This window comes from Anas acuta, chromosome 21 (assembly GCF_963932015.1).
Source record: "Anas acuta chromosome 21, bAnaAcu1.1, whole genome shotgun sequence".
In the NCBI taxonomy this organism is placed as follows: Eukaryota; Metazoa; Chordata; class Aves; order Anseriformes; family Anatidae; genus Anas; species Anas acuta.
In genome coordinates, this window is record NC_088999.1 from 7966342 (window position 1) to 7993711 (window position 27370).

The 27370-nt window shown below is 41.6% G+C and overlaps 1 protein-coding gene across 2 annotated transcripts; it reads right to left on the reverse strand.

Annotated features, from left to right (window-relative positions):
- Positions 1-3: 3 nt before the first annotated feature.
- Positions 4-26714, reverse strand: MYOM3 (myomesin 3). Of its 2 annotated transcripts, none has more exons than XM_068658055.1 (37): positions 24676-26714; positions 22477-22603; positions 22241-22315; positions 21385-21544; positions 20986-21143; positions 20087-20182; positions 19572-19660; positions 18346-18390; positions 18004-18144; positions 17265-17426; positions 16839-16980; positions 16547-16746; positions 16162-16215; positions 15706-15833; positions 14647-14830; positions 13582-13756; positions 12821-12942; positions 11965-12152; positions 11663-11789; positions 10971-11149; positions 10780-10894; positions 10406-10562; positions 9945-10054; positions 9403-9447; positions 9137-9273; positions 7364-7508; positions 6091-6150; positions 5338-5405; positions 4939-5049; positions 4225-4312; positions 3856-3894; positions 3328-3433; positions 2356-2519; positions 1699-1735; positions 1551-1573; positions 1405-1460; positions 4-711 (listed from the first exon to the last, which is right to left on the reverse strand). In XM_068658055.1, exons 2-37 carry the CDS (start codon positions 22581-22583, stop codon positions 415-417), a joined length of 4290 nt encoding a protein of 1429 aa, XP_068514156.1. In that variant the 5' UTR covers positions 22584-22603; positions 24676-26714; the 3' UTR covers positions 4-414. The 2 variants fall into 2 exon arrangements, with proteins under 2 accessions (XP_068514156.1, XP_068514155.1); XM_068658054.1 differs by lacking the exon at positions 24676-26714 and adding an exon at positions 22725-22834.
- Between the last annotated feature and the right edge of the window lie 656 nt (positions 26715-27370).

The window sequence follows — 27370 nt, forward strand, 5'->3', positions numbered from 1 at the left end:
GCAAAGGTGTCACTCAGGTTATAAGTTTAATAATATAGACATAAACATTTCTCAGCTACAAGATAATCACACGAGGATTTAATACAAAAACAAAAACAACAAAAAAAAACACCCACAAAACAAGAACAAAAAACCCTCTCCTAAAGGCCTAGTTTTCATGCACATGAATCCTCTGGAATTTCCCACACAACAGAATTTGGCAGGAAAGAGTTTTCTCTGTAAAGTGAGCATGCAAGTGTGTGCATGCACCCACACACAAGTGAGAATTGTTTTCTAGCAACCATCAAAATAAAAATACTAAAATAATACTGAAATAAAAATGGAGATACGAGACTGAATTTTAGGGTGGAGACATTCGAGTGAATCCAAAGGAGTCAAATTCCTTTTAATTTCAATGAGATATAGTTGCCTAATTCATTTAGGCTTTCTCATTACAGTTTCCACCTGGGTCTTTTCATCTGTTCCTACTGGTATCTCTCCATGCTTATAGACACTGATAGTAACCTGCCCTGTTTCAGAGCCGTATTTGTTCTTGACATAGATGCTGTATTTTCCTGTGTCTTCATTGCAGACTTTCTCTATGGTAATTGTGACAACTGTCCCCTTCACATCCATTTTGTAACGATCTTTAAAGACGATAACCTTCTCATTTTTGAACCAAGTGATTTCTGGGTAAGGATCTCCAGATACACAGCAAGTTAAACACAGGGTCTGTTGTAAAACAGAGAGATTACAAACATGTAATTGAGCAAAGAAATTCACTGATGTGAGATTAAGAAAAATAAAAATCAAGGTTTTTAGTAGGTGAGATTCCAGGACTGTTCATTTGCTTTTCCTGATATCTTCCAGGATAATCAGGATTAACCTAAGTTCACGGGGCCTGACTAATATTTGTGCTGCTGTCTTTTTACAACTTTCTTACACCACAAAGTGGCACTTAAATAGACACATGGTGAATTTGCAATTACTTTACAGACTTGTTACTTATTTTGCCTGTGTAGTAGTAAAGGGGAATGTGACCCAGAAATGTAGGTATCAAGTTTATATGATGGGAAAAATCAGGTTCAGCACTTAGCCCCTGGTCTAGTTGTATTTTATGGGAAGACAACAGAAAGGATCTAACTGGGAAACAGACCTAGAAAGCATCTGTCACACCTGTGACCTGGCAGAAGATTCTGTGCCAGGGAAAGCACCTGTAAGTGCAGAAGCACATGCACATTCGGAAGCAAATCAACAGCAAATGGGACTGACACAGGTGGCACAGAGGGTACCACTTTGCTCCTTCAGCAGTAGTTCTGGAAAGCTCCTGGAACTGTACAGGAGGGAGACAGCAGGAGCCTTCTCCCAGCAGTGCTTCTCGTGTCTGTGCAAGGCCCAGTTACACGGACAGTTACTCAATATTACCTTGTCCTCCATGATGGTGGCAACATCTGGCAGACCTTGAACAACTCTGGCACGACCTGGGAATAAGCAAATACGACCTTTTAGTTTTACTTATCAGTGTACCACTTGGCTGTGTTTGGCAGAAGGAAGGAAATTCATTTACTTACACTTTTCTGCTACTGCTGCTTCTCTGAAAATGAAGAGAGAGAGATAAAATTATAGAGGTTTTATTTATTAGGCCTTGTATTCTCAGTATAGAATATGACACCTGAAATAGATCAGTTTGGCTGTGAAAATAGTTAGGCAGAAACTTACTTTAGCCTTCTGTGCTCAGCCAGGGCATCTTCAAAGGCTGCAAGGAAAGAAATGTTTTTAGGGAAAGTTGCTGTTTATTTCTTCCGACAGTAGGTTTAATATAATGCATCGTGTTTGGAAATGCAGGTATTTGTGTGCACAGCTACATCTAATTAACTATCACTTATACATTATATATGCCTTAAGGAAATAAGAATGTACTTATAAAGTACTGAAATAAGTGGAGCCTGATATTCCCTTTCCTCAGAAGGAAAAGAATCCTTTGGACTGTTTGGAAAAGCCTTTGTAAACGTGAAGCAATGTTCTCTTTTCCAGGGTGCTGCCTGTAAGCTCTGGCAGCCTCGGGGGAACCCCGCATGTCCCGGGAGCAGCTGTCCTCCCACTCATCCTTCCCCCTGCAGCTCCTTATGCTCTGGCAGCAAGGTGCCCTAAAGACTTGGGTCCCTTCTGCTGCTCCATTCGCCTCTCCTCAGGTTTCCTTTGACTTTTATGGGCAGTTCATTGTCTTTCTGACCCCAGTTTCGTAGCATGTTGTCATGGAACCAAACCTCCAGCTCAAACACAAGAGAGAGGAATTGCTGCCAATGGTTTGAAGGAATCCTGGAGAGCAGCTCAGGTAGATCTGATTCCCATGGCCGTGCTGTTGACTCAGTTTACCTTGCCCAGACAAGTCCGTTGACAGCTTGTGAGTGTCATTCCCATCAAATAACTCCAGGACGTATTTTCCCTTATCTGCATCTGTGGGGTTCAGGATGTGAAGCCAGATCTGATTCATCGTGCTCCCAGCTTTCAGTCTGTCACGACTTTCCACTTGCTTCTCCCTAAGCAAACAAATTATATAATTTCAATACTATTTAGCAGAGCTGCATAAATTAGAGTGATTAGTCCTAAACCAGTTAGAACAAGAAGGTGGGAGTCAGGACCTCACTGCACATTTCATGGAGAGTTACGGACTCACTCACTTGAAAATCTCACTGGGCATCTATCTCTGTGTTTGGGCAGTTTGCCAAAGCTCTACAAACCCTACAATAGACCTCCTGATTCTTATGGACGAGATTAAGTAGGATGTAGGCATCATATACGTTTAGCCCTTAAGCATCATACAAGGAGGCCAATTTTTAACATGTCTGTAGGAGATGTGTAATAAAAAGGCATTTCTCTATTTGACCAAGATGTTACGAGGCTAAATTAATTCATGTTTGGAAAGAATGTTGTAACATTTGGGAATATTTGTTACTCACAGTGGGGTAATATGGATTATGGAAGTGTAGGATAGTTGACGTAAAGGACTTGGGAAAAAATGACAGATTCCTTTCCTGTTTGTAACCAAGGTGGCTGTAACTGAGCGGTACCTTAAATTATTATTCTAGTAAAGATGACCACTTGTAAATATTTATGCAATGCTAAGATAAAAATAGCACGACTTGTTTATTTTGGAATTCCCAGACATGATTCAGATTTCAGAGAGAGTTGTGGTTCTCAGTCTTTACCCTGATAAATCTCCCATTGCCTTAGAAAATAAGGATTCAGGCCTAAGATGCTTAATTTTTATGATAAACAAGCAACATTTTTATGATAAACAAGCAACAGTACCCCCACAAGCCTTGCAAATGTCTTTTGGGGACTTACTTGTGATACCAGGTTGTTTTCATGTAGTCTGTGTAGTACTTGACATCCGTGTAGATTTTGATGCCTTCTTCAGTAGGCTGAATTTTCAGAGGTGAAGCAGAAAGAGCTGGTAGTATAATTGAAAAACTGAAATTGAGGAGGACATCCAAGAATATCCGTGTAATTTTACGTGCTATGCAAACAAAATCCCAAGCAACATATTAACATTTCTCTCTGGAGAATGTGGCTAGCTGAACGTTCAACTTGCCCAAATTCACATAGCAAGCGCTGTGACAAGGAGCAGGCTGCTGGCACGTAAAGGTCACAGGAATAATTTGTAAGTGCAGAGGGTTTTATGTCCCTGGGCACACGTACTGACCATCCCCACTGACACTTTAAAGGTGCTTTTGATGCCAAAGGAATATGCAATGGGCCGTGTTGTACCCGAGGTGGTAAATATTGCCCTGGTGAGCTGTTTGCCCCGATTGTGGCATCCCACCTTTTCCCCCTGCTGTAATCACTGTACCAGCTGAGGAGAAAGGGACGTACCACTGATCCTGCACAGCTCCTTCAGGAGGTCTTCAAAGGCTGCAAAGACATAACGATATTTAACTAACCATGCACTACTTAGCAGATCACATCTGATCTACTAACTTAATTTCATTATGTTTAGGATATATCAGTTATTCTTTGTCTTCTTCTGTTGCAAAGCTTACTGGGTATGGGGGTTTTGTCATCAGTTTGTTTATTTTTAGATGCTGAGCATTTTTTACTGTATTTAGATGCTCCTATCTTCCTTAGCACTCAACATCTGCAGTTAAAGACGTGGTAGCAAGTTATGAAATTTGTTTTTAGATCCAAAATGAATCCAGGCAGGTGTGTGGATGTGTAATATTGCCATATACAAGGTTCTCTTACATCCTTTTGTGAGATCAAGTTGGGTGTAGTCTTCTCCTCGGTCATCTGAAACAAGTGCTTTGTACTGGCCCTCATCTGCTTTGGTTATCTGTCAAATAAGTATGTACATAGATAATAATAAAACAGGACAAAACAACAACAAAAAAGGACAATGGAATCTTCACATATTATTGAAATAAGGCAGGATTTGGAAAAGGCAGAGAGCTGAGATTTTCGTCTTCCCTGGACTGAGGCTGGACTGATCAGAAAGGATGGCAAAAGAGGAAAGTGGGATTCAGGTTAGCCGTGCAGAGATCGCACCAGAACTCTGCACCACCACGCTGCCTTTCCTCAGCTGTAGTCCCCTGAGGCAGAGTTGAGACTACAGCGGGCATTAGCTCGGCGTGTCTGGCCTTCTCTGCAGGTTAAGCCTTAAATTTCATTCAGTCATTTCAGTAATGAGCACAGTAACTTTTTTTTTTCTTTGACTAAAGTTTGTCTCCAGAATGGGCAACAAATCTTGCTCAGAAAACCTGCAGAGCCCACACTTAAACTTTTCACAGCCACTCACTGCTAAACACATCTAACTTCTAATTCAGCTGGCTATAGCATTAATTCTTCTTTCATTTAGTGGGCACTACCCAAAACACAAATTGAGCGTTACGTGTAAGATAACCCTATGTTTGCACGTTGACGTGACTGCCAGTGCTGCTGAGTTGCTTTTATGTTTTTCACCTTTTTAACACAAAGAGTTCCTATCCCAGTCTGTGGATCAAACACGCCGCCTGTTCGTGCCTTCTTATTGAAGAACCACTGGAAGCTGGTGTCCTTTCTCAGGTTCGTTGCCTGTTTAAAGTCAAGGTTTAGAAGTCAGGTTCTCAAGTGTATTTTATTTCTGAATGTCAACATGCCCTGATGCAAAACATCACTTGCATTACAGGGTTGGTGTAAGAATTCTGGAAACTTCCTTCTTTATTGAAAATTCTGTCCAAGATATACTATCTCTTACCCTTCATTGGTCTGCAAATAACCATTTAAAGGAGCATTGTTTGTTCCCATCCCTTAAATTTCGCACATAAAATTGAATGCTAAAGGAATTCAGGCTGTGCAGTTGCATCACAAAGACGTACGTACCTTGCAGGTAAGGAGTACTTCACAGCTCTCGGTAACCTTCCATCTCAAATTCTCTATAAAATACGGGCCTATAAAAGAAAATAAATGTTTTTTGCTGCACAGTTCCACGGCTCCTAACTAGCTGCAGAAATGCCCCCATCTAGTGGCGAATCCCAGCAGTGGTGCTCGTTGGGAGAGTTTCACGCTTTTTAGTTTTGCATACACCAGGCACCAGTTCACAGCACACAATTTTTGCTGCTCTTGTAATGTCCTAAGGCAACAGATCTTATGTTTGTTGAGGAATCATACCTTAAAATGATGTTAGTGTTGATGCCTAGGATGCCTTTACTGAATGACAGCTTTGCATGCAGTCAGTGTGGGATATGAGAGAGATTTTCTGAGTGAAGTGCAACAAAATAGACAAGTTGTACACTGTCTAATTTTTCTTCCTGAATATTCCTGTAGGGGTAAACTGAGGGGAAAGTTGCTTTATACACAGCTTAAACTTATCCTGTGCATCTCTGAAGACAGGCAACTGTGCTCCTAGCCCTCCCTGGTATGGCAGCTGCTGGTGGATGCTTGTATCCCAGTTGGAAGGGGATGATCGTCCTCCCAACTGTAATATTTTTTTTCTCTGAAACTGTTTTTTAAACTTTCTTATCCATGAATGTAAGATGGGGGATAAAGTGAAAGTGGGATGCATGATCTTTTTAAACATGTCTAGAGAACCTTGTTTTCTCCTCTGGTAAGTCATTAACCTTCAGCTTATCTTACCCTGCTTTTTCTTCCATTCTCTCCGTTTTGCATCAGCCTCCTCTGCGACTTTAGCAAAGCCTGTAAGAACAGTAATTGTCAAAGTCAACAAAAGCACCTGTTTCTTAGTATAACACTAGAGATTTCTGTTTGCAAAGGGTGCTATCATAAGAGCTGTGATAGATGTTTATAAGGCTTCTCTAGTACCAGTTACCTCTGGCCTCACAGAACCTTGAGCAGATCAGTACCATCCTTTTCTTGATTGTACTGGTTGCTGACTCTGTGATATTTATCGTCACGAACAGAAGGGTCTTTGGAGACCTGAGCATTAGGCATTTAGGAAATGAAATAGGACTTTTGACCATACAAAAATGTAGGCTAGAAACCCTGAAATTAAAATGTTTTAAAAGTAGGAAACACAAAGGAAGGCAGAGAGCATAAAATTTACCTCACTTTTAGACAACTATATGCAACTTGAGGTTTCTCTACTTCTTTCATCATCAGTAAAGAAAAATGTGCACTTACAGAGCACAAGTCAAGCTCATTTTCTATTCTGAACTTAACGTGTGCTGGATCACCCCACGAGAGTCTGGTTGTACAGGGAGTCAAGCGGACGTGACATTTGTACAGACACTTTCTGTTCGCAGAATGTGGAAGCTTTGTAAGGTCGCTTGAAATCATCAAACTGTTTGCAAGATGGAGATAGAGAGTGTATGGGGAAGAATTTGAATGCTAATCTCGTTGCTTCCTATTTGTAATTTATTGAAGAGTCTCTCTGTACTAGCACGTACAAGGACCCTGCATGTTTCATGTTTATCTTTGTTGCTTGGACTTGCCTTCATTACAATCGACACTAGTTTCTTTATCGCATTTGGTTTGATGCAACTGACCAGCTGTTAAATACGCTGAATTTTCAACCTGATCCTGTCCTGAAATAAATAGGTACGTATCATAATACTTGCCATACAGTTTGCTGCCAAGATACAGGCAGTTTGACATAGCAAGATAATAATGTAAGACATTTGGAAACAATAACTAAACTAGATTCACTGGATGTTTTACTTTAGCAGATCATTTTTATCATCAGGGACCCTATCTGTAAGACTAAAAGCTTCAATTTATGTTAAAGAGAAGAGAAATACAGATTATTTCTTACACAATTGACTTTAAATGTATGCTAAAATTTGTTCTCCACATTCCCAGTGTGCCAGTATAGCTGTCAGAAATACTTGAGTGCCTTGAAAAATTTCCACTCAGCATGGCAGTCTATATTTGATACTGAATTTCCACTTACGTTCATCCAAAAGAACTAGGGTGAATTGATTTTTAGCTTTTCCATCTTGCAGCTGGGCTGTGTACATTCCTTTATCATCATCACAGAAATTCTGGATTATCAGTTCTACCAGACCTTTTCCTTTGACAAAGTTTATTTTATGTGTCTGTGTAAAACAAAGCAAATATGATAAATTAAATAGCTTTTCCACAGAGGAGCAGTTCGAAGGCTAGATCCTGGCACATCTTTCACAAGACACTCAGACATCAGAGTCCCATTATATCCTCATATATTTCCCTCATCCTACAGGTGTAATGAGGCCACTGCACTCTGGTATTCTGTGTTCTGTGATTCATCTATTCTTTGCTTGTGCACTTAGGCATAGCAGAATTGCATGCAGCAGAACTTTTCTCCGGGAGGAAGTTTCTGTTAGAACCACACGACACAATGCATTCTTTCTTGTTGCGTATTACAGAGTTTTCACCTTGCCAGGATCTCTATGATTTTTAGTATAATGCAAGTAATCACATATTTGGGCAATTATAAGTAATATTGCCACCCTCTGACACCGTGCAACCACTACTGAATCTTTTACACACACACCCCGAAACCTGCCAGACACTTACATGTAAATACCTTAAATGTAAATACCATCCTTAGGCCTCACCTCCTTGTTTGCTCTAGGCAAATATTATTGTTACAAAGAGCCTGGCAAACACTTTGTAATCACGCATTGCTATGTCAGTTCTCCAGTGTAGAAAAGACAGTTCTTATAATAGGCAAAAGTCTTCAATAAATTCACTACACATTGCTTTAAAAAAACAGCCCTCCCCCCAAAACCAGGAACCATTGCAATAAAAGCTCTGAAATTCTTTGGCGTACTCCTATCCCTTTGTTGTATCTGTGGTGGTTTTTTGTTTTGTTTTGCTTTTTTGTTATCTTGGCATTGCTACACTGCATTTTAACTGACAGGCACATGATTTATGCTGTTCTTCATTCTCAACTGTTCTCCACTCTGCTCCTGTCATTCCAAATGCTTTTTAAATGTTAAAATATTAACTTGATATGGGAAGACAAGGAAGAGGCTAGAACTCTTTTAAAAAAATATATCAGAAGGTAGGAGTGTATTGTAACATGTGATGCAGTGTTATTTCCAGTTATTTCCAGAGAAATAAATCACTTTCATCTGCTCTTAGAATTCATTATCTGTATGCAGTTCAAAGAGAGAGGGTGGATACCTTGCAGCTTTGCTTGTTAAAATAGAAGAAAAAATATCCTGCCTCATTGTCAGAGATGGTATATTTCTTTACCATCCTCTTAAATGAGTTCAGATTGTTCACTAAGAGAAAGCTCTCAGTCCTGCACAGGTGCATCTAGTATCAGATGAATGGGACATGGCTGGGCTTTGTTGGGAAATCCATGTGTAAAAGGGAAATCTGCTGCAGCACGGTTGGCAGAGGCAGCTTCTCACGGTGGGAGGAATGCTGGCTAAGGAGAAGGTGTTCTCTGCATCTTACCACTGAGGTTTCTGCTGGCTGTAGCACTGAGGAGGACTGCCCTGCCTTTAACTGAGCGTCAGTCCTGTGGCTGTGTGTGGTACTAAGGCCAGACAGCTTGAGAAGCAGACAGTTGGCTTTCTGCTTATGCACAGTGGGAAATCAAGGCACAGAGCCTCCCAAAAGCACACATCAAAATGTCTGATGGTAATTTAGAAAATGTGGGACGTGCCCAGTTGGTCGACTTCCCTGTTCAGCAAGGGGAAAGTAAGTCAGAATTAAAAATACCCAAACGTACTGGAGTACTTTTAAGCTCCTTCTCATTGAAGATTAAATGCAGTTCTGCGTTTGGTGACAGCTTTTCAACCTCCAGCCACAGCCGCACTTCTCCTTTCTCCAGAACATCAACGTTCCACCCAGATATCAGCTTTATCACTGGAAAACAAAGAACCACCAAGGGGAATTCATATATAAACCACAGAACTTGGCTCAGCCAGGATTATGCCAGAGTTCCCCTTTCAGAATCTGTATATATGGTACTGGCCTCAGCCTGGTTCAACTTACACGGGTTCCTGATTTCATGGCTACGTTTCAGTAACTTGTCCAGGTCTGAAATGCAAAGAATAAGAAATCATTTAGACTAGTACAACTAGGCCAAATCAAAATCATTATATAAATTGGGCTTAATTTATCAATGAACTTTCTTTACGTCAAGAAGAAGATAATAAGTACAAAACATTCCATAGCAGGGAGGGCCTGAAGTGGTGGTGAAGACAGTTCTTAGTTATGTCCAAACAGAACGTTGGTTCTATCAACTTGAGAAATATTTTAAAGATTTAAATAACTGTGATAGTGTAGCTGTGTGTGAAATCTGAACTCTAATGGAAAAATGACCTTCCAGGACTATGGTATCTTTTTGTAGGGGACTGGAAAAGAAACTGCCCTTCGGCCTTCAGGGAATGAGAAACATCTTTCTAATGATACCCCTATCATTAAGTGACATCAGTCACTTACTATTCCTCTAGGAGAAGCTTTCCTCCAAACATCTCAATACTAGAAAATTATGGCACATTAGATTTTGGTGCTTGTTAATTATCAGTTTTTACCTTCTTTTGTTAAAGTGCAGCTGGCAGAGATATCTTCATCTACATCTGTGACCTCCACTGAATATACCCCCAAGTCCTTTTCTGATGGGTTTGTCAGTATAAGCTTAGATCTTGAAAGTAATAATAGAGAAAAATATTTTGTTTAAAATTTATGCTTTTTGTAAAAGAATACAATACATTTGATACATGTGGAACATCACATGTATGTGACACTGAGAAGCAAGGCAAAAGCATGAACAATATAAGGGATGTTGTTTCCCTTCTGTGACCTGACCATTTCCCTGCCTGCCCCATTCCATAGACAGCAGAGCTGGGAATCGGGGAGATTTGCAGAAGTTCAGCAGTTTACTTGTATATTGGGAGGAGAGGGAAACCTTTGCCCTCACATTTTTCTCTGTGTTTAAGGCATTCTTTATTCCACAGTCCACAATTCATTTTCTCAGTGTGCATAATATACTCACTTATTGCCCTTCTCTTCAGTCCGAACTCTGTCAGCATCTGGTGGTCCTTCATAGTCCTTTGACCAGATAAATTCAGAAGAGTCATTCTTTTCAGGAGCTTCAAAAGCCATATAAATGAGACCCTCTTCATCAACCCCAAGTTCGATTTCATTTGTGCCTGTATGACAAAAGCAAACAAAGGAAAAAATAACACCGCAAAACATCCCTTACCAAAAGAGGTAACATCTGGACATCTGGCTTAAAGGCCAGAGAGTGTACAGCTAGAGTAATTTCATTTGGGCAGATTAATTTGCTAATCTTTATTTTGACTCAGGCTTTTTCTTGCTATGGAACATGTAGCTAATATTTAAAATCTCACCACTTCAGTTTCATACCAGGCTTGGTTTTAGCCACCACAGGATCCGAGGGGAGCGAAGGGGGCCCAATTCCAGCCTTGTTCAGTGCTCTTACTCGGAAAATAAAGCATTTCCCTGTCTCTAGATCTGAAACCTGTAGGAACCAGGGACAGGAATTAACATAAAGCTGAATGAGAAGCGACATCTGGATAGTAAGTGCACATACAGACCTTCATGTGGGTGGTGGCTACGGGCTGCTTGTTTATTTGCTTCCATTCCTCTGACCCTTCCTCACACACATCCACGTAGTACCCTGTAACTGGACCTGCGCCTGTGTACAGCGGGGCTTGCCAGTGTAGCATCAGGGACGAGTCTCTTACTTCTGTGAACTTCACGTCATAAGGAGGGCCTGTCCGGAGAAGAGTGTGCTGTCAAGCAATAATGTTAGAAATGCAAGCAGGTGCACATCGTTTGAGTTTGAGATCAGAAAGCAAAGCTTTTTGTTAACAAGTGAATAGTGGGCCCACAGGTGGTGCTTTCTATGCTATTCAACCATACAGGTTCTAGAAACATAGGTTGTAGGGAAAAAAAAAGCATACATCAGCTGGTTTGATGTTATGTGCTCTGGTGTAATATACAAAGATGTTAGGGTATTTGATCCAGATTCTTCATTCTCTGGAAACAATATTATTAAAAATACCTTGATGCTAGACGTGTGTAATGCAGAAATAATATGCTACATCTGAATCAGAAGGTCCCCAGAAGTGGTTGTGTGCATCTGTACACCGGGACCCAGCCGTGTACAGATTTTGTCTTCAGAAGTCCCTCGGAGTCACAGAAGAGTGAGAAGATACCTGGTGTAGCTGGTGATACCTGGTGTAGCTGGTGATACTCTTCTGCCTGTCCTTTTTGTGAGCAGTACCTGGTTCTGGCATTGTCCATTCCTCACACTTGAACGCGTCGCTGGGTTCAGACACTTCCCCAACACCAGCCATGTTCACTGCACAAGCCCGGAATTCATAGAGGTGCCCTTCCTTGAGGTTGCCAACCTTTGGGTTCAGAAGCACAAAGAGGTTATTGGCATGGCCTTGCATGGTAGCACTCTTATGAGGCATGGGGAAAGTTCTGGACTAGGGGAAGTAGAGGAAAAGCAGCTCATCTCGTGTTGGAGCTATGGTTCCCACTACGCGTGAGGAAGCTCAGTGTTATATCTGAAATTCATACCGTGTAAACTCGCTGGGGAATTGGCTGAATGTTGACTTCATGCCAGTCGAGTTCAGACGTATCGTGCTGGTCTAGGAAGTAGCCCAGAAGCTTTGTTCCTCCTCGGCGCTTCGGGGGCTTCCAGCCGATGGTCATCTCGCTCTTCCCACAGCTCAGCAGCACGAACCCGCGGGGCGCGGACGGCCGGGCTGCACAGCAAAGGGAAGGAGGAAGGATGGCGGTGTTCAGTGCGGGCTTGGGGTCTGGGGACTGGGGAAGGAGGTGTACGCATTGGGCAAAGCAGGGAGAGGACAGCCCTGTGTGTGCAGAGCAGATGTGACGCTATTTATATTAAGGCCCCTTAATACCACTTTTACAGCGTAAAAGGATTGAGAAGTGAGCGGATTCCTATTCAGATGCCACAAGAAAAGTCATGGAAATGTTTCAGGGCATTTCTTGCATGTCGCTTTATGTTTTGTCTGTTAGGAAAGATGCACACAGTGAGTTGGTATAAAGGTGAGGGCTGAGGGTCGGCTCCTGTCTTAACGTGGTGGGTAGGTCTTTGTGATTGCTCTGGAGAAATTCACATTGCTGATTTCAAGACACCAGTAAAACTGCACTTAAAACGTTCACTTGTACCAGTACCAAATGAATACTGTAAGCGTTAACACACTGCTTTGTCAAAATGCTAATTAACTTTGCCCACCCCTGACATCTATAATTAGTAACAGAACCAGGGGGGTGCAAGAAAATCCATTCCTCTTGCTTTTGTTTGCTTATCTGCTCACTGTTATTACCACTGTGTGTCACAATAGCTATGTATGATAGATACGTCTTGGAGGGGTTTATTTTTTGTGTGTATGTATATACTATTTACCAATAGCTGGCCTGACAACGATAGGATCCGTCTCTGGTGAGCTTTCGCTTAGTCCTGCCTCGCTGACAGATTTCACACAGAAGACATACTCCTTTCCAGGCTGCAGCCCAGGCACAGTAAATCTAGGAGAGAAAATTACAGTGTTTGTATCTGACTCTTCAGAGTCCAGGTAAACAGTCCTCTGAACAGACAGCAATATATTTTAATAAGGCAATGTTCCTTGCAAAGCCATGATTTGCCGTTACAGATTAAAGAGCACTGTGCCACATAAAACGGCTACCAATAAATCAGACAGTAAGTACAGATCAGACACCGAGAGGTGCAGTGCTGCTGCCTGGCACTGCCAGTAAAATAAATAGGGCTTCTCATGGACTTTTTGGTTGACATGTGGCCCCCACAGTTAGAGAGGTTTTCTGAATCCCCTGTGTGAGTGACACCAACTTACTCTCTGGAAAGCAGGCAGAAAAATGGAATGTGGTTCTGCTGGTCATGCCACAGGGTCTGTCTTCTGCAGACCCAGAGCCTGCAGATGCACACAGACCTTGCTGTCAGTCTGGCTTTGGATGTAAAAGTAAGACTGGGCATTTCAGCATGTGAGCAATACTTCATGCTAAAAGAGGACGTGGTGTTTGCGTGTGTGCGTGCCTGTGTGTGCAGAGAAGGAAGTTCTTTTTTTATCTGAAATACGACTCCAGCCATACACAGAGGAATCCGAGCTGGCACCCTGTCTTCTCTCAGTGCAGTATAACAACTGAACTCACTCGTTACATGTCACAGGCTTATTATTGACGGTTTGCCATCCTTCTGTCCCAGTTTCCCGACAATATATGTAGTAGCCAAGAGGCTCCAGACCATCCTTTAACTTATCCCACTGCAAAACAACAGATGTCTTGGTGTCTCTGAAAGCTAAAACCTGAGAAGGTGGTGGCAGAGTAGCTACAAAAGAAAAAATGAAAACAGAAAAATAGTTTATAGTTTATAAGTAAAAAACTTATAAATTCAAAGGTTTTCATAAGTGAGTTGAGCTGTATTAGGTATTCATCTTTTCCAGAGCTTCACTTTCAAATCAGAGCAAAATACCATAGACATTGTCCTGGTCTACAGCCCAAGTGTTTATGTTTGGGTTTGTGATTCCTCATACTCATGTACACCTACGTAACCTCTGAATCAGCGTGCAAACGAGACTCATATATTAACTCTCACATGACTCCACTGTGAAACGGGACCTGCTTCACTCTTGACGAAAAGGACAGCATTAATGAACACCAGGGCAGCTTTAATATGAGGATAAATAAAATATAAGAGAAAGAGATAGTCCTCTCTGTGTAATGGAAACATGTGCATGAGTCTTTGCGTCTCTTACTGTTGTCATGTTATTCCTGGTAAGGAAACAGAACAAGTCAGCCCTTCAGGGACTGCTCCTTTCTCTGAAGCCCCCAAGACAGGCTCCTTCAGCAAGCACAGCTGTATCGTTCCTTCTGACACGGGCCTGTTTTTTTTTTTTTTTTTTTTTTTTTTTTTTTTTTTTTTTTGAGTGCTGGAAGCATACTTGGATTAAACACAGGCTTCAACTGTCCCTTACTTAATTAAATGTAATTCTCCCATCATTGCTTGGTTAGATTTACACTGCACTGACCAACTGCAAAGTAATTAAACAAGCATTTAAGGCATTAAGAGATTTCCTGCTATCAAAGCAACTGCTGTGTAATAATATAACATGAAATTTAAAGGAAGCAGGGTGGAGGCAGGGGGAACCCACACATGAATTTCATAGTACATCTCCTTTTCCATATCATTAGTGTAGTGCACATTAGTGAAATAATTACCCAGTTTGGCTCCAGCAGTTATGGGTTCACTGGGCAGGGATGGCTCACTGATTCCGTACTTGTTAACGGATCGCACGCGGAAGCAGTATGATTTTCCCTTAACAAGATCAAAGAGTGCAAATCTTGGGGAATTAACTGGCGTATCCAGATTAACCATTTGCCAGGAGTTGCTGCCTACAATTGACTGTAAGGAAAAAGGTGATGATTTTCAACTTGTGAAAGTTTAAAACCCTTCTGAGGAATAACAAAGTCAATCTTTATAGGAAAGTATTAAAACAACCAACCAAACAACCAACCAACACCAAAATATAGATGATATACTTCTTGTTGATAAACTCAAACTTTTCTTCCATGGCAACAGAGGGCCCCTTTGCAACAGAAATGGTACAGCAGGTGGGAAATGAATACATATAGAAGGAAATCGGTAGGAGATACTAATTAATTAGCAAAGGGGTTAGAGGGGAACAGTAAAGTGAACTACTGTGCAGTTCTTCACGGCTCTTCCCCTCCTAGGGGCCCACAGGGCAGGAACAGTCCTGTTACAACTCCGCTACCACTGTATGGTGTAAAACTCACTAATTTATTCTTTGCTAATTATTGCTATGTAAGTTGGTGTCAGAGTCAGGATCATGGCTCTAGTAAGCTGTGGAGCTGGAGAGAGGCTGAGAAAGTTCTGCAGTCCCCTGCGCAGTGAGCAGTGCTGGCGAAGCAGAGGCAGCTTCCCCTTAGAGCGGCCTTTCGGGGCGTCTCACCCCAGTAAGGGACTGAGCACATTTCCAGGATAGCAGGGCAATTCAGCTCCTTTGCCTCCCTTCTTCTACTTTGTGCCAAGGTTTTTAGGAGAAACATGATTATTTTATTTTTTTAAGATGGGAGGAAACCTCTCCCTTAGAAGCGGTGACAAATTATTTTCTCTGACTACTGTAAGCATCCACCAGCAGTTATTCACAGTTAATAAATGTCAATAAATATTGGCCTGTGCTATAGGCCACGTGAGAAATAAACAGTTCTGTTCAGGAGTAGCAGCAGTTTCCCTTCCATGTGATAATGTTTTCCTACCTTTTCCACGTAGTAATTCAGTGGCTCTCTGCCTCTTGGGTCTGGTTCATCCCAGGCCAAAGCCACATAATCTTCTCTGACCTCACTTGCGTGAACGTTGGTGGGTGGCAAAGGAACTTTAATGTGTCCTATGGGAAGTCAGAATAGAATATGCTTTAGTTATAATGTAGCAGAAAAGTGTTCTTTTAAAACAGATTATGTTTTCCCACTTTAAAGTAAGATTTTTTTAGTATAGAAGAAGAGACTTTGCTCAGTCAGATAATGACTGGATGAGGGGGAATGGTTTTAAACTAAAAGAGAGGAGATTTAGATTAGACGTTAGAGAGGGTGCTTTCCATTCCTTGTGCGGCTTGCAGTTATGTTTTACCATGTCCTGAGTCATGTTAGTACTGATCTTGTTGCTCTATAACAATCATTTCTCTCTGAGACAATGGCTCAGTATAAATGTGAACATACCTTCCAGGTCATCCTTGAAAATTTCTATCTTCCTGCCTTCGTCATATGGAATAACTGGAATGTTAAACAGGACAGTGTTATCCAGTAAGAGATACAGAACTGTGTCAAAATGCTTGGAGCTTGCCAGAAAAGACAGGTCAGACCGTGTAATTCAATTATATGCATAGTTGTATACATTTCATCACACATTTAATGAAACGTCCCAAGAGTGGTTGATCTTTTCTGTTGCAGAACAGTACTGAGGTGGGTTCAGCAAACGCACAGCACGGCAGTATGTTGCAATGAGGTTTGTGAGAATGGGGCGAATCTGGACAAACTGCATTCATTTATAGCTGCAGCCTCACACTGTACCTGCAGAGCACATGCTCCTGGTTTCAGAGCGTACCTGTCACTCTCTTGTCCTTGCTGGGGTCATACGTCGTAACTGGAGCGCTGGCTTTTGAAGGATGACTGATGCCGGCTTTATTGACAGCCTTTACTCGGAACTGGTATGTCTGTCCTTCAGTGAGGCCCAGGACCGGGTATCTGCAGGTTTTCACAGGCCTGTCATTGCACGGGACCCACTCCTCCGACCCAGCAACACACCTGGAAAGGAACACAGCCCGTGGGGTTCCTGCGGGTCTTTGTCCACAACACAACGATGAGCTTTCCTGCTCTGAGATGGCCAACATACAGACCTTTCAATAAAATATCCAAGGATTGGGCTTCCTCCATTATCACTGGGTGCTACCCAAGAAAGAATCAAGCAATCTTTATTTACATCATGGCATTTCACGTTGAGCGGGGATCCGGGTGCACCAGGCGTTTCTGCTGCAGCGTCTGTGGAAACAGCAAGTTACGGTGGTCAAGGTTTTTTCTCCTCTGTACTAAAACTTGTCCTCAGTAACTTGATTTTAAGTGTGAAAGGGCCTACATCTCAGTAGTGCAAGTCATATTTTCTAGAACCTTAATCACAACTCAAAACAGGATTTGGACATTCTATTAATTGTACCCATGCACATAATTGGGACACGTTTTCTTGAGAATGAGGCTGTGAAATCCTTTATGCCAAGGTATCAGGAAAGGAGCTTTTTGTTCCAAGTAGGACAGCATCCTGATAATACCTCTAACAAACACGTAAGTGGTCTGCTCCTTATATCCATCCAGTGAGGGGACGCGGATAGTGTAAAATCCCTCGTCTTCTTTGTGAGCACATGACACTGTCACAGAAGCTTCCCGGTCTTGGTACTTTAATTTATGACATTCTGAGTTCTGCAGCAACTCACCTGTGAAGCATGAAAAGGGGTAAAGGATCTCCACTTGAACTAGTGGAGTCAGGATCACTGTATTTCCAAATGTGAAAACAAAACCAAAAATAACAACAAAACAGAGCAAGAAAGGAGTCTGCGAGACAATTCTGCTGCTATGATTGTTGTGCGTCTGAGATACAGTCCTGGACTCTGATCCTACTTGGTGGCTGTCCCTCTGTGTTCTCTTTGTACACAAAACACAGCGCAGAAAGAGTGGACCTTATCCTGAGTTTTTTTTTCTCCGTCTTTTCAGTGACTTAACAGCAAACACTTTGAGCTACCACTATATAGAACTAGGGCTCTTAAACTATTCTTACAAGCAGAAATAAGTCATTACCTCCAAACCATTGTAGTGCTGTCACCCTTTTACAAGTGAGGAAAGCATGCCAAGTAAATAATAGCACCTATAGCTTGAGAAGAGCTGAGAGCAGCTCATGAATTCAGAATTCTAATTCTCTTCTGTAAACATTAGATCACAGCTGCGAAATTAAATGGTATATTGAGATGTGTATATGTATACAAGCTTACATGAGCTTAGCTATTGAATACAAACCATCTCTGAACCAGGCAATGTCTTGCTGATGTTCAAGTAAATCAGAGGAGAAGTAACAGGAAAGGGTGAATGGCTCCTTTTCTCTTGAAAATAATGGTTTCATTGAAAAGGCAAAATCTGCCTCTCTGGCGATAAGGGATCCTATGAAATTAAAATAAAATTCAGCATGAGCAAGACTTCACAGAGTCTTCTTTCTTGTATTTTTTTTATTATAATAAGAGTGGTATCTGAGCCTTGCACTTTTCATTTGCAGTCAAGCTAATAGGAAAAACTATAGCTCAGAAAAGCCAGCTTGCTTCAGGATATAAGTCAAAGAAATAAGAGTAATAGCCATTTACTTACTTCTGTATATTTCTGAATCAAATCCCGACTCTTTACCATAATACTCTGTAAGACAAAAAGGAAATACCTTTAGGAAATTTCATGCCAGTGTTTATCTTCCCCTCAGATGTGTACAACGATATCAGCACATTTTAAAATAAAATTCTTGAGTCACATTCTTCTGTGTGCATATGCATCTCCAAATGGTATTCAGATGTGATCAAAATACAGCATGCAAAGAGTAAAGATGATAATAAAATAACCCATGACAGAGCCAATATATTACAGCACCACCAACAAATACACTATCTAAACCAAAAAAAGACCCCTGGGTTTGCAGTTCATTCAGCCAGACACCTCTCATGACATGACCTGTGAGGTCTCCAAAGCAAACCTCTTCACCTCCTATTCATCTGTTACCATGTAAATCGCTCCCTGGACTCTCAGTCCCACTGGCATTTAGTTGTCTGCAATTCTGTAGGTCTATTTTTTTTTTTAATGACAAAATTTTTATCTATATGTGTTTATATAGAGAGAGGAAGTATGAGCAGCTAAACTATGATCCTTTGAGACTTCATTGCATATTTCTTAAAGCTTTATATAATTTCAATTTTTAAGTAGCAGTGGTTTACTTTTTTCATCACATCTGAATTTGGCTTGTGCCAGTCTCCAGACAGTCTATGCCAGTTGCTGTATTTGCTCCTGGTGGTTACTGATTTGAGAGAGGGGTACGGTATTCCATGCAGTATTGCACCAACAGATCCACATGAAAGTCACAGCAAGTGTTAACCAATTTCTTTCTTAATTTTAGAAATGCAAGACACTCCTTCGAATCCTGTTATGTATTGTAGTCATTGAGTATGTTTGGCTGTTTTAGATCAGTCCAGAAAAAAAAAAAAAAGAGTTTCTAAATTTAGTACAATTTCAGCACAGTAGAAAGACAGCTGTGTCCATATGGAATCTGAAAGATTTTGCCTGAGATCAAAAGTGACGGAGAAAGGGAAGTTGTTTTAAGAGCCATTACATATTGATTGGTGGTTGCTAAAAATTAGTTTATTTAGCCATGCTTTTCCCTCACTAATAAATGAGAGGAATTTTCCTATCTTATTGACAGAGTTCTCACTTCTTTCTCTGTTTTTCCAGAGTGCTTTTTTTTTTTTTTAATTGATTTATCATATAGAATTGAAACTATTTTGAAGAATTTCAAGGATTTGAAAATTTAAAACTAAAAAACATTTTCTACTTACTCCTGACAAGCACTGTAGCAAATGAGTAAGCCTCGCCGTACTGATTCTTAATTTCGACACTATATTCAGCAGAATCTTCCATGGAGCATCTGAAAAAATATTTCCCCTTCATTTAAGGTTTCAGTCATTATTCATACTTTACAGGACAACAGTTAGAAGCAGATAGTTGCTTTTCATCAAGAAAGCGTCTTTCCTTTTGATTGTGGATATTACTTATATATATATATATATATATTTTTTTTTTTTTTTAATAAGCAGAAGATTTCACATCATGAGCAAGCAAAAGACCTGTAGAACGCTATGAGATTTCTGTAAAAAAATTTAAACCTTCTGAACCGTTGATATCACTCACTGATAGCAAAGGCTTAGTGCAAGTACAACACACTAAAGTCAAGCAGAGTCAGATGCCAGAAGAATTATCCTTTTTTGTTTAGCATACACAGAGTGGATGTTTCAGGCAAACAGGTCTTACTCAACTGAAAAAAACACCTCACAAACAAGAGTATATCCATTACCTGCTGATCTGCAGGGTCAACATCCCAAACTTGTTTTTTATCTTGTATTTTCCTGCCGGGGCTAGGCGAAGATCGATAGGGACTCCGTTTTTATACCTAGTTGAACACAAAGGTGACACAAAGGTGCTGAGGAAGGGATGAAGATACTGGCTGGTAAAATTAACACCTTATTTTAAAATTAGTGACAGTCAAACACGACAGAGGTACAGAGGAGTAGACGAGTGCTTAGGCAGCCTCTTGCAGTTGGCTGCCTGTGAAGTCAGCAGTAATCCAAAGGTTTGCATGCTTCAAAGCTTCCATGGGAGGAATGGTCAATCACTTTAACAAACTGATCAAAGAACACTCTGCCAATTGTTTTCTGAGGCAATCTTTCATTTATTTCTGTCCTTCTGTTATTAACGGTGAACACTGCCGGCAGGCCTGGTACATAACGCTTCCTCTCCTGCATGCTGATAAATAAGCAGGGCTGAGCAAGTAAAAGAGTTGGTTTAGTTTTCACAAAGTGTAGGACTGATGGCATCAAAGCCAGAACTTGCGTGGTATCCAAGGTAGCCAAGACTTGCTGGTGTGCGTGTGCGGGGTGAATGAGTGCTGGCAGGAGATTCTGGTTTCCGAGCACCAAGGGAAGCAGGGAGGTCAATGTGGACATCAGTCCCATCCCAAAGGAGCCCCACAGGACTGCCGACTGTCTTCAGGGCCCACTAAATACCTCACGTCTGTACCAGTCCTAACAGTCAAACTGAAGAAGGGACCTAAACCGAAAGTATTTTCTGTGATCCTTAAGCTCTCCCTTCCTCCCTTCTGTGAGGACCCAGATGTCGCTCCTCCAGCTGCCCCTGAAATGCACACACTTTGTCAACCACGCGGGCAGGACGAGTTGTTGGTATCAGCGGACATACCAGGTAACCTGTGGTGGTGGCGAAGCCAGGACTGTGCACGCCAGCGTCACTTCCATCCTCTCCCACACAGCGTGTACCCGGAGGGGGATCCAGAACATAGGTGGGCGCCCAGAACGCAGCTCGATGTAGTCCTTCTCCATCTGTGCCTTCTCTACAGCCTGTGACAAAGATAGAATAAATAAAGGCAATGGAAAGGGATTATTTCCAATTACACAAAGTCTTACACAAGGGACATGTACAATAACGCTTCAGGGGCAGGAGTATAAGGCCTTGTCCTTATTGCTGATGGTGTAGGGGTTGTCCCAACACCTGTTTAGGATCTTCTCCAGAATGCTACTTCGTGTTGGCAATTACAGCCCTGTTGGCATTTCTGCTACCAATAGAGACATCTTTTCTGACCTTCCTCCGAAGGGCCTTCCGGTCAGCTCTCACACGCAGCAGCCTGCAGTTCCTAATAACCTCCTTTTCCAGCTTTTCCATCTCATTTCCAAACCGAACCCTCTTTTGCCCCCTCTGCTCAAGCTCTAGGATGGCAGCTTCTCTTCTTAGCTTGTGATCTCTGCAAGAGTATATTAAAAGCCAACAAATTTTAGGATAATGCTTTATATTTATTTTTGCATTGTTTTATAGTACATAGTTTTGTTTAAATCCAAACAAGTATTAAGGACAGAAACATCGGTTTTTATTTACAATGGGGTATGATGACAGGCAATCGTGTGTCATAAAAGCGAACAGTGCTACCACGAGAGATAATAGTATAATAACTCAAGAAGGGAATCCACTATTTGACCACTTTTAATCCCACATGGGGAATTGGCAGAAGGATTAGAGAAGAGGGGTGTTGCTCACTACGTAGGTTGTTCAGCCTTCACAGAAGGATGGACAGCAGGATCGCTGCCGAGATTTTCTGGAAAGAGGGGTGAGTTCCTCTGTTACCATTAATATTAATACATATACAGATATTAATACAGATACAGATATTAATCTGACTCCATATCTTAAATTTATTCCTATGAAATATAGTTTCTCTTAAGCCCTGGCTTATGAGGGCTCATCATCACAGGTTCCAAGGCAATGTAATTTAGTTTTTTTTTGCATTTTTGTAGAGGTCTTTTTTTTTTTTTTTTTTTTTTTAAAGGAAGAACTCTTGATTGAACCTGGTCTTTTTGATTCCAATGAAATGAGTTGGAACCTGTGACCCCTATACAAAGGCGATACAATGCTTGTATTTGAGTTATAATGATTTCTGACTTACTGTGGTATCTCGGAGGTCAGTGCAAGGGCAGCTGCTATGGATAACTCTGAAAGGCTGAACGTCTCTTCTTCCTCACTTCCAGAGGCAGACACACATAAAAAGAATCCAGACAAATGTCCATAATTTCAGAAATTCAACATTCAACAAATCTGTGAGTGTTTGGTACTGAGTGTGATGCTGTAGAAAGTCCTGTCTGGACAGGATTTGCTCGAACTATCCCTGTCTGTGTGGCTTACCTGGTTTTGAACCTTTTCTTTCTAGTTGTGGAGGTCATTTGCAAGCTCTGTTTCCTTTCCTCCTTTTGCTCCTCCTCTCTGTGGTGGAAAAAGGTTCGACTTCCCATGCTGGAAATGAACTTTCTTGCTGGAATAGAGTAAAACAGAAAGTGGCTTTCAAAGCTTAACAGTATTGCTTTCAGTTACCGTTAAATCCTTGCTTTGCTTTGATGTTCAAGGACCATGAAAGAAAGTTCATGTAATACTACCTTCTGGCATTTGAACTATGAAAGAAGTTTGTTTTGTGATGGTTCAGTGAAAAATGGAATCAGATGATCAAATTAATAAGTCTTTATAGGCAGCTGAGGTTGTAACAGAACAGAAGGCAGGCAACATTTTATGGGCAGATTTGTTTTCCAAAGGCTGATGCTCTAAAGCTGCTGGATCTTCCAGGGTGTTCCATTAGATCAGACCCCCAATATAGCATGCAGGCAAATGAGGAGCATCATGAGAAGGGAGATCAGAGGGACATAGAAGATCAGGGATAAAATAAGATATGGGACATTAGATAGTGAGATACAGAGGAAAAGTTTAGAAAATAAGCAGATTTTCAGTCTAGAAACTATTACAGGGGTATCCGATGCCAGATAGCCCGTGACCTGACATCCAGATTGCAGTTGCACCATGTTCTGACCTTGCCTGGATGTGCCAGGGGTTGGGTAAGGCAGCACTGCTGCATCACAGGCTGCTGTGTGGGAATTGCTTGGTGTCTGTGACAACTGGAAAATTCAAGTGGGTTTTCTGAAACTGATCTTTTGCAGACACAGAGCAATTCTTCACTCCAAATATCCCATCTGTGTATCTTAAGCTGCTGGCAGTTCCAGTCAATACTTCCATGGGATAATGCTTTATCCAGTCCTCTGAGTGCCTCCAGATTCTTCTTAGATCTTGTAAAAAGTTGGTAAATTGTGAAGAAAGCTAGCATCCTTCAAACACTAGCCGTAACGGAGTTGCTCAGTAAACAGCAGGACCCTCCCCAGCGGGAGTGGAGAAGCCTGCCCAGAGAGATCCCCCTCTTGCAGGTGAAACGTGGGGAGCAAGCAGCAGCTCTTGGCTGCCTTCCACCTCCAGCATTAGCTGCTAAAGGACCGTGCTGTTGCTGCAGCCCCCCTTCTGGGAATAAAGTGTACTGCTTTTAGGCACTGGAGAATGAGTGGGCATTAATCAGAAGTGATTTTTAACAGGGTATTCCCCCGTACCTCCTTATGTCTTGCAAGAGGTTTGGAAATCAACAGCACATTCTGTAAACTGCACAGATTTTCAAGTTCTAGGAGCTTATGTTACTTTATGAAAGCGCATTGGCTCTTTGGAAGTGTAATCATTGCTGAATAATATTCATTCAAACATACTTGTAAATCTTTCCTTTGCTCACGCTCTATTGTTGAAATTTTCTCTTGACAAATTTTTCAATATATTTAAGTTTTATTGCTTTCTAACCCTTAAACAATTAAAAATACACCCCTGACAACTTTTTCCAGGAGTGTGATTTTCTGTTAATGTAAACAAATCGCATAGAAACTGTCCATGGAAAAGCAGAGTTGTATGGAAAAGCAGAGTTATGGTAAATGCAAAATATTCCCAAATGCATATGAAAATACAGATTTCCTCAGTAGATGCTAACTTTGGATGAAACAAAGAAGCATTTGCAAATATAAAAAGTGAAAATAAAACATCTGTGTGGAAAAAATATCTTTTTAATTTCCTAGAATACTACTCTCTTCCGACTATTGCAGCTGTACAATGACTACTGGGCATCAGGTCTCTGTTTCTACGTTCATGAATAGTTACTGTTCCAAAATCATGATTAATATACACTACATTCAATTATTCCCTGGAAAATTTTCAGTGCTCTATAATCTGGTGTTTGTTACGAAGATACAGAGTTCTGATCTACAAACGCTTACACTTTTCAATCCAGATGTATGCATTTTTTTCTGAACAGATCAATAAACAGAATAGACACTTGTGAGAAAAAAATATTTTCATAAGAACAACACAAAAAACAGTAAAGACTCTCTAAAGCAGATACAATCACAAAGCACAGTCTGTCTCTGAGGTGCAATACAAACAAAGTGATCATACAAAATAGCTGATGCTGCTATAAAGATCTTTTAAAATCTTGCTATAAACAGTAGCTTATTTACAGATAAACAAACTCACCCTGTGAAGACTACAGTGAGAGTGCCTGTCCTCATGCAAGAGAAAGGACAAAGGAGCGTTTCCTTTTCCCTGTTGACGACACTAAGAATGACTCTCCCCAAAAGAATGTTCCCCATGTTTGAGTGCCCATCCTCGAGCCTTAAATATAGCATCCTACCATGCCATCGCAGTGACAATGGGGAGACCCATGCGGGGGTTACACTGCTTGAGCCGTGCACTGCAGTGACAACTAATCACAAACTCTTTTTTGTTTGGCCAAATAATTGCCATTGCCAAATAGTATAAGGAAAGACAGGTGCCTCCAAAATTCAGGCATCAGAGCATTGTATTATCCTCTGCTTCCTTAGGATAGACATTCATGAAGCAGCTAAAATGAATAATGAATGTTTTAACCTCCTCCAGGATTTTCCCTTGGGTCAACATTGCCATTGCTGCGTAATGGACTGAAATCATTTATTTTGACATCACTTTAGTGAATGCCAACTGCAGGCAAATTATGTCAGTGTATAATTAGATCAGAGCTAACAACAGTTCATGTGTTTAGGTTGGCTGTGATTATTTTATGTTCCTTTTTACAGGCAAAGGAGGGCTCAATGCTACCACAACAGTGAGCTTACACATCCAGCTGCCCACGGCAGTATCTGGGAGGCTGGAGTAGGGTAAAAGAACAGAGGCTGCTGCTTTTCCACGTGTTTATGATCGGCTTGCAGTTTCAGCACTTGGAATAAACCCTTCTCAGCAATGTGAGCAGCGGGTGGTATTTTCTGTGATATCAGGAGAAAGGAAGGCTTGCAGTGCCAGTTTGTTAGCCAGGTGTTCTGCATCTGATTAGATGAGAGGGCAGTGCACCAGCAGTGGGCTTCGCCGAGTGGCCAGAATCACAGAATCACAGTAAAGAGGATCTGTAAAAAATAACATTGCTGTACAGGGTGTAGCTGCAGGTCTGTTCAGCTCAATGCCCTGTCTCTTGACAGAGGCCTGTAGCTTTTTCTGAGCTGAGCACCCACCGTGCTTTATTGCTGCTAATAGACCCATCCCTGTTAATTAGTGTAATGATTCTGGTCTTCACAAGACTTTGTGGAAACGAGTCCCAACATCACATCTGGCAAGGTTTTGAGTCACCCTGATTGTATCAGTAGGATCCACCTGTGTTTGCTTCACCATCCAAAGGAAGCAAAGCTGAACTCCAGCAGGATTGGCACTGGAACAAGGGCTTCTGTGGGAAAAGTTTATTTGGTGGCTGCCTCAGACATCCAAATAAAGCAGTAAACAGATATTCCTGGGCAGGAACAGCTGAGCACATTTTGGTATAAACGAAGCTGTCAAAACGAAGGAACACTTTTCTCATTGGTTTTTAACCATTGCATGGCCATTTGGGAGCTTTCCTGAATTTGGTATTATGAGAAGAAATGGGTAAGTATGGCCTGTTCTGCTTAACATTAATAATTTCTTTCATCCTTGTCATATCAACCCTCTGTTATGTGTTTTAAGGAGAAAAGACTGGTCATGCTCTCCTCATATGGAAGCTGTTTCAAACCTTTGACCGCTTTGTTACCTTTTTCTTAGAAAAATCTCTTGTCTTCATGTCTCACTTCTCTCATTGTCTCAGTCTGAAAAGACATGCATGGATGTCTTTCATCCTCTGAATGTGCAAGCATAAGGCCACTGCTTAGCACCGAGATCCGTCTGTGGTGCAGGCTCCTTCACGCAGTTCTGCTGCACCGTACCTCCCATCTCCAGCAGCAGGACTGCGTGGCCACCGTGATGCTGGAGACAAGCTGTAAAGTCTGCTCTGTCGGGGTCCCGGTGCTTTAAAAGCTGCCCCTCAACTCTGCTTCATCCCGTCTCCAGAATGCGGAGCTCCCCATTTGTTCCTTCAGCAAGGTTTTCCTCAAAGAACATGTTAAAAAATCACCCATGATTTCAGATGGTCTTCCACCAGTACAGCCCCAAAAGCCAAAACAGGTAACAGGGGAAAAAGCGAGCCTCACCCCGCAGCGACGCGTTTACCCCTGTGCAAGCTCCCTGGTGAGCTACGAGCAGGGCTTGGGGAACGGCAAAGTGACAGCTCCCAGATTTAGCTGAGAAGACAAAGAGCAACGCGTGGCTCTAGGGTTACAGCAGCCACCTGCTGCGCCGATGTCCTTGTGACAACTGGAGCTGCAGCGCTCACCTGTCATCATCGTGACATCTGCCTAGGAGCAGGCACGATCTTTGTCCTAAGGCAGTTCTCTGTTTTGTTATCTCGGGCTATCAGCACCGCTGTCTGGAAACGTCAAGATGAATGAGGAGCAGTCTCTTGGTTGGTACAGATGGCTTGCACGGGATGACCTTTGAGACAATGTTGAAATCATGCTGCTTATCTGGAAATGTTCTTACACCGAATGAGAGGGAGATAATTAGATCCTGCTATAGCTGTTTGCTGCGATGCACTTTGAAACAAACAAGGCCATCAATTTGATTATGAAAAGCAGTGAAGTGGAAGGCAATAAGGTCAGTGTGTGTTGGTGGGGGATGGATGAGCACTTTGCTTGTGCAGCTGCAGTAAAGCTAAATAGCATCAACATCTTTTTCCAAGCTTTTCCAAAAAGAAATGGTTTTAGAAAATATGATCTTCCTCTTAAAACCAAGAGGTGACTCATGAGACAAGAAGCAATCTCCTCCTGCTTAGTACAGCAAGGCCTAAAAGATAAAT